At 40.3% G+C, this 10,780-nt stretch overlaps 1 protein-coding gene across 2 annotated transcripts; it reads right to left on the bottom strand.

Annotated features, from left to right (window-relative positions):
- Positions 1-2,008: 2,008 nt before the first annotated feature.
- Positions 2,009-10,024, bottom strand: slc5a8 (solute carrier family 5 member 8). 2 transcript variants are annotated; one of them, XM_035911585.2, is made up of 17 exons: positions 9,539-10,024; positions 9,300-9,419; positions 8,630-8,695; positions 8,478-8,529; positions 8,297-8,364; positions 7,840-7,878; positions 7,472-7,587; positions 6,937-7,077; positions 5,964-6,093; positions 4,226-4,314; positions 3,938-4,047; positions 3,763-3,830; positions 3,543-3,629; positions 2,935-3,149; positions 2,661-2,764; positions 2,480-2,568; positions 2,009-2,399 (listed from the first exon to the last, which is right to left on the bottom strand). In XM_035911585.2, exons 1-17 carry the CDS (start codon positions 9,755-9,757, stop codon positions 2,280-2,282), a joined length of 1,833 nt encoding a protein of 610 aa, XP_035767478.2. In that variant the 5' UTR covers positions 9,758-10,024; the 3' UTR covers positions 2,009-2,279. The 2 variants fall into 2 exon arrangements, with proteins under 2 accessions (XP_035767478.2, XP_006799749.2); XM_006799686.3 differs by having other exon boundaries at positions 2,661-2,761.
- Between the last annotated feature and the right edge of the window lie 756 nt (positions 10,025-10,780).

Below are 10,780 nucleotides of genomic sequence, written 5' to 3'. Positions count from 1 at the left end.
AAACAAACCAACCAGTGTTTACATACCATATCTGCTTCTGCCGTGGCCTGGTGGACAAAAATTGGTTAAGGGTTCCCCGAGCCTTCACGCCCCTCATGTTCTTCATGTGCTTCATGTATAGGAGTTTTCCTTTTCCCATTCTTCCCTGTACTTTTGAAGCCTTTTTTCCTTTTCTCTGAGAGGAACAAACATTGCTGGTCTAATGCTGGGCTCACACTGTGCGATTTTTGGCCCATTTTGAGCCGATTTTTGAGTCGTGCGACCAATTTGGTGATCGGCCCGATTTTGGCCTTCATCGTGCATCGTGTAGTATACGTGGGGTAACGAGAAGCGATTAACACCTCACGACCAGCTCCCGATCATCAATCGCTCGTGAGGGTGTCACCGCAGCCGCTCACACTGCTCACGCGCAAACACGTAAACGTCGGTGAAAAAGACGGAGCAGCACGGCTGTGCAGCGTGTGATCTGGACACAAGCGATGGAGGCACAACTTGTAGAACTTTGGAAATCTCATCCGAGCCTTTTCGATGTGGCATCACCAAATTATCACGACCACAACAACCGTGAAAATAGTTGGATTTACATTGCTGCTCAATCACAGCTGATCATGTTTTTCATTAGCAATTTAGCAAAGTTGATGGTGGTGCGTGTCTGTGTGAGTGAAAGACAGAGAGGGAGAGCGAGCGACAGATTTTCTGTTATAACCTTCATGTTATGGAGGCACAGTGTGAGCACTCAGGTCGCATCAGAGCATCGGGCGGTATAGTGTGAGACCTGCATCGTGACCTACGAACCCATGCGAGCCAATCGTGCAGTTTGAAAATCGCACAGTGTTTGCCCAGCTTCAGGTGTACTGTCGTCTGAGACTTGAACCGCAGTGTCGGCGTTTGTTTCCCTGTTGGCCATGCTTTTTGTTGTGGTCATCTGTTGTCTTCCGGTATTTTCTCCGCAAGCGATCCTTCTTTAACCAATGAGATGAGCGGTAATCTGAATTGTCATACTCAAATTGTCATAAGTGTGCTGTCAGCTCATTGGTCACAGGAGCGGGGCTGGGAATTATGTTTTCAAACAAAGCGTTAATTACATTAAAACTTATAGACTACTTTTGATTCTCACTGTATTACGGGACAAAGTGCGTCCCTTTTCAGCTCAATACGGGACGCGTACTTTTGTTTCTAAATACGGGACGATTCCGTTTTTTAAGGGACGGTTGGCAACCCTAGTTGCAATCCGTTAGTATTAGCCCCTTTGCTCTGTCACGCTCCTTAGCTCCCTGCCGTCTTCCTCTGTGTGAGGAAGTCCCAAAAACGGTCTCAGTGGAACCTCCAAAATGTTACACCACTCCAGGACAACTTGGTGTAAACAGCAAACCGAGTTTATTTGGGTACTCCAGAACCGTGGCTTTCACATACAGAACCCAAGAATACTCTCTTCTTTTTTTTTTTTACAGAACATTTTTTTCCTTTTCTTTTTGCCGTGACTGCCCTCTACTGGTGGAAAACATGTAGCAGCCAAAAACCCAAACATATAGCTGAATAGCCCAAATACCAACAGATTTAGCAATGTTTTAGACATCTTTTAGCTTTACACTTTACCAAGTGCTACACATGCACATTGGACATGGGGCTCTGCCTTATGGGCCACGCAAGATTTGCAGGGTCTTTGTCAAACCCATCAGCTTTCATCAGGTTGGAATATGGCATTTTGCAGTTACTTTGATGAATTTTCACTGGGCTCTGCTGTAGCCCAGGAAGACAGAGCTTGAAACATATCAGCGCCCATCAGTCTCGTAATCAGCATGGCATATTGGCACAATAGTAGCATTTTCCACCAAGATTATGAAGATAGTTATTTTGCTCCCATGGCACACAAGGGATCACACTGGAGAGAACCAGGCTGAGAACCTAGCTGTCTTTTCATGCCTCAGGAGCAATTCAAAAATACAGACTCTAATCAATTTAATTACATGTAATTTTATTACATAACAACATGTGAACTTTAATGGAATCTGATTACATGAAAAAATGATTTAAAAACTTAATTACTTAAATAAATAAACCTTTGATTTTTATATATTTCTGTGGCATCATTTAAAATTATTGCTTCATATTTATTGCTAATTGATCAGTACATAATAACTATTGCACAATTTAAATTCAAACAAGTGCTAGTCTGCATTTGCAAAAAGTCCCACCACAATTCCTCTTCTACATTGCATTTCCTGTATAAGATCATAGAGAAACAAAGAAGCTTATACTTTAAAAAAGCAGCTACATTCTTAGGTGGAAATGCTGCTTTGTGGCAAATCCAGCTCAACATCACAGAAAGCAGGATTAGGATTGCCAAATGTCTTCTTCCTGTCCTTTTTCAGATCAAGCTTTCTTTTTCGTCTCATGGCCTAAAAAATGGGAAAACAGGGCAGAAACTCAGTAAGTTAACCTGTCATATATGACATTCGCTTACTGACGCAGTACTTACTCTGTCTTTGATCAATTTAAACAAGTAGTAAAGACTTGTGTCTTCTTTTGTCAGCCTGAGCCTGGATTCTACATTCAGCTTCCGACCTCCTGAAATGTTCAATAACAACACACAAAAAGCATCAATAACCTCCTAAGAGGACAGCGTTAACCATAGTGAGCTGAATAAAAATGTTATTTACCTGTCAACACGCTGACTATCAGACCCACAGTTATAGTTATTATAGTTCCAATTGGACTGAAGTAAAGGTAGGAGACTGAGTACCAGTCTGCCAGCGCAGGCCTGCTGATGGGAGTCGTGAAACCAGAAGTGAAATCTTGCTCATACCATCAAAAGAACAATTGTCATCAAGATTTCTAATGTCTACTTATCAGTGTGCTAAAACAATTATAAATGTTCATCCAGGGCATTAAAAAAAAGTTACTTTATGGATCTTTTCTATTAGCTACACTTACTTGCTATTGATAATTACTGGGGCTGTTGTTGTGGAGCTCTGCAATGTTGGGACATGAGTGGAGGTCCAGCTGAAGCTGTCTGTCATTGTAAAGTTACAGCCTTCAGTGGTCAGCGACAGAGGCCGACTCATTTCAGGGGGAGGAGGGTATATCTGAGCTCCGATGGCCACCCAGAGAGACACAGCCAGCCCCAACACAACACCCGACAAAGCTCCCTGAAAAACATTTTGATGAGTGCAACATGAAAAAGTGTACAGTTCCATAGAAAAAGATACAAAGGATATGCAAAAGTTTTAAAGGGACGATTAAAGATGAAGCCTTATTAAATAACAGGGATATACGTAGTATGAAGGTAGATAAAGTACTGTGGGGGTTTTTAGCCTCTGTTGCTCACAATTCAACTTTTTTGAGACGTGTTGCTGCTGTCAAGTTCAAAATGAGCTGTTATTTTTTAAGAAATGGCGAATTTTCTGGGTCTCTATGGTCTAATGTGACTAAAATATTGACTAAGGAGCTTTGCAAATCCTATTTCCTGAATCATTTTTTTTTTTATCTGAATGTTTATTGACAGCCTTTTTTGGAATTAGGTGTAACAGGGATATACTTACTTTTGACGTGGCAAATGGACAGAGAATCCCCAAAGTGAACAGTCCAAGTAAAGGACCTCCAATGACCCCGAATATACTGATGACTGCCTGTTTAGAGGAAAGCACATACCAGCTAAGCTGCAGACGGCATATTCTATCATTAACAAATGCATAGATCCTGTAATAGTTTTCCTTTCTATATTAAATAAACCGTAGAGTTTACACACTGACAGATTTGTACCTGGAAGATCGGTCCTAGAAGTGAGGCCAACCCAGCCATCCCAATGCATAAAACTCCATACAGGAGGCCTGCAAACAATAATGGTAAAATATTGGGCGTTCATTTGTTAAGAATTTTTCATAATTGCTTTTTAGCAATGCCAGTCTTAAACTGAACGCAATGATTATCTACTTACTCGTTCCTTTTGAGATCCAGGCCAGTTGTCTCTCTGACATGCTGGCATATGGTTTGATTAGGTCTTCCACTGTCACTGCAGCCAGTGCATTGATGCTAGAAGAGACTGTGCTATGGGTTGAAATAGTAGGAAACCCAAGAACAGTCGAGTCAAAAACGAGCATTGATACAACTAACCTGCCTTTTAGATAGCAATCACAGCATTATACTGCAAGCTGCTACAGTAAACACACTAAATTCTCATTGTGTACTTAATCTGTTGAAAGTATTATCTTAAATATTCAATAACCTTAAAGATCCACTAAATGCTGCTGCCACAAACAGACCAGGAAGGCCAGGATAGTCTCCCAAGACGTCCATCACCAAATAAGGCATCATCTACAGAGGAACAGTGAGACTGGGTTAATGGATCAAGAGGGCCAGAGAGTAATACTTTATACAAACTACTGATAATAATGATATTAAACTGTCAGTTCAATAGTATTCACACAGTTAAGTAATTAAGTAGCTACTATTTACTATTGATTAGTAATATTCAAATTTTTGTTACTTTGTAACTTTTCTTACTTTTGTAGCCTGTTCTCACTCCCGAGGCGTAACATGGCGACGTTTTGTCACGTCCCGCGGCATTCCTGAGGAACGCGAAAGGAGACCTTCGGCGTTCTTATGGTACGCGGCGGGTTATGGCTGAAATCCAGTGCAATGACGCTCCCGCGGTAATAGACGTTCCAGCCCTGTATTCCAGCCCTAAACCTAACCTTATCCCTAGCCCTAACCATAACCTTTTTCCTGACCTTAACCAAGACTTTAATGATGTTAAATAGCGTGTTTCTAAGCGATTTGAAGAAAAAGAGCGAACATGTGTAGATTGAGTCCATAGGGTTCTCATATTTCCTCATTTTTCCGAGGTCGTCATTCAGGAACGTGGTGGGTAGCCGAAAACGTAATATGTTGACGATTTGTCACCTAGCGTAAAATGTTACGGTTTGGGAGTGAGAACGTGTTGATTTCAAGTACTGTTTATTCAAAGATGATAGTGTCTCAAAGATTAACACAGGGTGTACTTTGGCACCGGTGCCATTACACATTTTTCATAACAATAGTGAGTCTAACTGTCAAATGTTGATATAAGGGCCTTGGTTAGGACATTTTCATATTACAGTTTAATGAAGTGAATTCTCAGTCTTGAGACACTCCTCGTTTCTTTAAATGCTGCTGGGAAAAATGGGAAATGGGTGCAAATTCTAATGAATAAAAGTCAATATTTAATATGACCAAATTTATTCTTCAACTGCCTGAACTCTCCCATACAGCTTTCTTGCTTGGTTTTTTTAAGTAGTCTTCAGGAGTACTTCTCCTGGCTTCTTGAGAAACATTCAAAGCACTTCTGTGGATCCGTGCTCCCCTTTGTTGATCCCACACTGCTTCAATAATGCTGAGGTCTGTTAGTCATGGATATCCATGATATCCATGATATCCATGACTAACAGTGTTCCATTGTGGCTTTTCTATGCAGGTATACTCTTATTAAATTGCCGTGCTGAAAAATGAAGCTATTTCTAATCCATTCTAAATTTTGCACTACTGGCTAAACCGCAGCCATAAACCATGACTGTAGTTTTCTGTAGTTTCTTGGGCCTGCCACTTTTTATCATCTATTTGTCCAGTTTCCCAGTTTCCACCCAAAAGAGCACTCTGCACACCACGCTGAGATGAAGTTTCTGACTAGTAGCTCTTTGGAAATCACCTTGTTGGTTGAAAAATAGTATTTTTTGCCTGAGAAACTGTGTTAGTTTTGGGATTAAGCTAAAGAAACTAGGAAAATGATGTGTTTTTGGCACAAATTTCTGGTAATAGAGTGCCTAAAGATATCGTTTAAAATGGGTTCTTACTGGTTTATTTCTCAAATTAGGTGCCTTGATGCTTGTTGGGGCAGTTATATAAGAACTATAAGAAGTAATATGAGGTAAACTTTCTATCATGCGTGAGTGTAATTTGTTACAGTGTAACTCTCAGCTATGTCATACCTGATCAAGTGCAGAAAGCAGTCCAGATGTCCAGGGGTCACAGCTTTTATAGACTGAGTAAAGACACATTCCCGCAAACACTGCACACAACAGTATCAACCACAGACCTAACAGGTTGATGAACAAAGAACTAAAGAAGAAAACAGAAAATAAATGTACTTGCATTCATTTTATATATATATATATATATATATATATATATATATATATATATATATATATATATATATATATATATATATATATATATATATATACATATATATATATATATATATATATATATATAGAGCACCAAATTACAACAACAGGTGCATCAAAACACTTTATACTGTAAATACAATATACAATAATACATACAGAGAAAAACCCAACAATCATATGACCCCTTATGAGCAAGCGCTTTGGCGACAGTGGGAAGGAAAAACTCCCTTTTAACAGGAAGAAACCTCCAGCAGAACCAGGCTCAGGGAGGGGCGGGGCCATCTGCTGCGACCGGTTTGGGTGAGGGGAGGAAGACAGGATAAAGACATGCTGTGGAGCAGAGCCAGATTAATAATAACTAATAATTAAAGGCAGACAGGTATATGAACATAAAGTGACTACAAAAGGTGACTGAAGAAGAAACACTAGACCTACTGCAGCATAGGAAGGAAGGATTCGGGGTTACCTGATTCAGCCCTGACTATGTGTTTTATGAAGAAGGAAAGCTTTAAGCCTAATCTTAAAAGTACAGAGGATGCCTGTCTCCTGAATCCACACTGGAAGCTGGTTGCACAGAAGAGGAGCCTGAAAGCTGAAAGCTCTGCCTCCCCGTCTTTTAAATATGGATGAATTTCTATATTAGTCTCTGCAGTGTAACATTCTAAGTATGACTGACCGCTAACTGGTATTTTTAAAGGTAAGCTTTTTGTTGAGAAGCCCCCACCACCACCACCACCATACATACGTTGTACAGTAAAACAAGACTCACAGTCTAGCATGAGCAATGCTCTTGCAGGAGATGTATCTCTGAACCTGTGACTGGTTGATCCCATATATACTGGTCCAAAGAAATGTCCCTCCAATGGCAACAGTCCAAAAAGTATGTCTTCTCAGAGGGTTTGTATCAAAGCTGATGAGACATAAAAAGGGAGAAATTTGAGTTTATTGATTGCTTCTGAATTCAAGAGGCTGGTTAGCTAATCTCCAATGTGCACCATTCACAAAAACGTGCTTTAAAGGAGTTTACAACAAGTGAAATCACTGGCAGTACACTAGGAATGCTCCACAGTATGAGACATTAAATTTCCACACAACTGCTATGGTGCTTAGCCGCATTTGTGGAAAGAATTGTTCTTATTGCTGTGTATGTAAATTGTTGTTGATTTAGTGATAATATACTGAGTCAACCCATAGCATGAAAACTGTCACTGTAAATTATTGTTGCTGTTCCTCTTCTGCCGACAGTTGACTCTTTTCCTGCTGCTAAATTGAACGTTCATTTTAATGTTTTGGTGAATACTCACTCCCAGAAGTTGATTCTCCCTCCGTGTTGTGAATCTGAAAAGATGTTGATGACTCCACCTTGTAGGATCACAGATGCGATGATGACAGACAGGAAACCTGCGATCATTACACCAAGCTGGAGGGAAAAAATACCACTTTTAGTTTGCTTATTGAATGTTTGACTTGTAAACAAGAGCAGAAAATGCTGGTGTTTTGAATGAAGCAAAACACCAGCATGCTGATGTGGTGTGCGGTTACTATTTATGAAACACCAGTGTACATTGTTGTCTCTCCAACCACAAGCAGCATGAGGCATAATTGGTGAGCTCTGATTTAGTCAGTACCACACCAACCACCTGGTGTGTTATTATTTCCCCGAGGAGCCTACCTGAAACACGTCTGTCCACACCACTGCCTTCAGACCACCCTGTAACAATGCAGACCAAAGTCAGATTTCACAAAGGGCTGCTGTATATTTCCATTTGGTGGTATGACTCTTTTCTTAGACCTTCAAGAACCAAATAAGCACCAATAACTGCAGATATGATACTGATTACAATTATTGAGTCAGACATTGCATTAAAAGGTAGAAGGTTGAAAAACGTCCACATGTGCATGAGTCTAGGGAAGCTTAAGTAGTACACACTTTCTGAGGTTATTTAGGTGTGTAGAAGTGTATCATCATGATGACACTGAGATCCTCTGATCAATGGTGATCGGGGCTGAGCTTGACTTTGTGGCCTGCCTGAATGAACCCATTTTCTCATTATTTAATCATTCTTGTCAAAATGCATTAAAAAAAATTGGGGACCGCAGAATTCATTCAAGCAAATTTTGTTACATACCAGTGTGCAGTAAAATGTACAGACCACTCCCGTGGAAATGACCGCACCCCACAGGTTTATCCCGGTCACTGAGGAATGAACCACTGGTCAGTCAACTGGATAAAACCGAGTACCCGTAAGTGCCCTCGTGCAGGAATGTTTTATGAATGTGACCACTGTGTTGGACCGCAAGCAAACATACCTTGGTTTAAAGCAAGAGCTGGAACATAAATGACAATTCCACTGTAGAGGATCTGTCACAGAGAAAAAAAAAGTTCCCCGAGTGACTGATACGTGGTTTTACCTACACAGCTCAAAACCCTGTAATTATGTGTCGACAGGCCTCTTACTCACTGTTTGGACAATGAACAGCAGTGTGCCCAGCAGACGGGTTGCTCTGTTAAAACGCAGCTCCAGATACTTCATAGCGACAGAAGTAGAGAGACAAGATAAAAGTACGAGTAAGGTGATGCATTTCTACCAAGTCATAAAAGGTTTTCGTCTCATGTTTACAAATTAACCAGCGCCTTAAAGTCGAACCCAATCACTCTCTTTACTCCTCTTTGGTTTGAATCTATCAATAATCTGTTTTTCATCTCCATGCACCATAGTTCATGACATAAAGTGAGACAAAAGCAACATTTGAAACTTGAAAACCACACACCATAATGTTTAGTAGCCGGGGCTCTCTTCATAAACCACTTTAGACTTTCTTTGACTTTTACCAAGTTACTTGGCCATATTGTATTTTATCTATCTCAGTCCACAAAAACGACGTGCTCTTTATTATTTCAGTGTCGTTCTTGTTTTGTTTTTTTACCAAGCCTAACACAGGCCTTTTATTTGCACAGTAGTGCAACGGTGATCAAATGTCTCTGTCCCTTTCTCGATAACAGTTCAAAATTATCTTTCACATGTAGACATTTCCTTCCTGTGTAAACAGAGTCTGGTGGAATTGCAAAACAAAAATCAGACGATCCACACAGCACAGCGCTGGAAAAAGGGGAAGAAAAAGTACTCTTACCTCAAAAGTGCTGGTGATTTCCAGCTTGTAGAAGATAGGGAGGAAGACCTCAGATGTGATCAGCATCGCCATTAAATAGGAGAGACTGTAAAATCCGATATTGGCTCCGTATCGGTAAACCTACAGAGGGATTGTATGAATTATTGTAGCTATTAAAAAAAAAGAAAGTTCAGCCTTGCTTCCATTCAATAACCGTCACATTTTGGATTTGTCCCTTGTGAATCTGCGTTTTACCTTACCTCAGCTGGAAAGGACAGCACTGTGATGGCTGACATGAAGCTGGCGGTCAGGGACAGGGAGACGGGCAGAGCTGTCAGCTTGCGGCCTCCAGTTAAAAAGTTCCCGGGGTTTCTCCGGCTCCTGTCCACCCAGGCGTAGTAGATCCCCACAGCAGCGGACACCACCAGCATGAAAGCGAACACCACATAGTCCGCCAATGCGAAGGAGGTAACTGCCATTTTAGTCAAAGTTGGAAACAAAGCTTTGAGATTTATTCAGAAAGTTATTCAAACCTCGCCCATGTGTAGAAGTCCTGGCACATCACCTTCTCACTGAACACTGAGCTGAGAGCAAAATCACACCGCTACCCTGTGGGTGTGTGTGAGGGAGGCAGGGAGGGAGAGTTAGTTCCAGGGAAGTACCTGCAATATATGAAAAATCCACAGGCCAGCAAATATTTGTGATATCAAGTCGTCGTGACCGCAGTAAAAGTGTTTTTTATCAACCCCATGCTTGTGTTTCAAGAGGCTTTTTGGAGAAAACTGTGTTTTTGACAATGTTTTCGCCTTTTTATACTTCAATTTGCAGAAATACACACTACATCATGCCACTAACACAAGAAAATGATTTTTTAATTAAAAATCTATTGCAGTGTGTCATAGAGACAAACATTTATTATGTTTATCTTGCTCCTCATTGTTGCTGTTTCAATATAAGAAAAAAGCCCCTCTTCAAATCATACTAAAAACACTACTGTCCGCCCATGTAGCAGAGCGTAACTTTTTGAGCGTGTGGTAGTTTTTGATAAGGTATACACGCCTCAGAATTCAGCAAAGCAGATAAAAAGAGGGAAGGGACTTGAGAAGTTGTGTAAAGTGTGATTTTACTGGCAGTTTTGGGAATGGGGAGTAGATTTTGAAAGCTATGGGACTGGATTTTTCTGGATTTGAATCATTGTTGTTGCTGCAGCAGGGGTCAGCTGGGCTACAGTTTATCAGACTTTATCTTTATCAAACCTTATGTGGGATTCATTAATCATTTCAAAAATAGGTATATAGCAATATTCATTTTTCTAGAGTAGACTATGATATAAATGAAAATAATATCTTATGTTATTGTCTATAAATATATGCTATAGTAATGAAATGTCTGCACACGCACAGACTGTAAACACCTGGAGAAACAAAATCTTTATTTCAGACCTATATTTAAGAAATGTTAATAAAGATAAATAAATGAATATGAAATAAAAAAGAAAGACA

The sequence above is a fragment of the Neolamprologus brichardi genome, chromosome 17, assembly GCF_056152115.1.
Source record: "Neolamprologus brichardi isolate AB-2024 chromosome 17, ASM5615211v1, whole genome shotgun sequence".
Classification (NCBI taxonomy): Eukaryota; Metazoa; Chordata; class Actinopteri; order Cichliformes; family Cichlidae; genus Neolamprologus; species Neolamprologus brichardi.
Note: the sequence above shows the minus strand (reverse complement) of the source record. Positions and strands in the feature narration are given on the sequence as shown.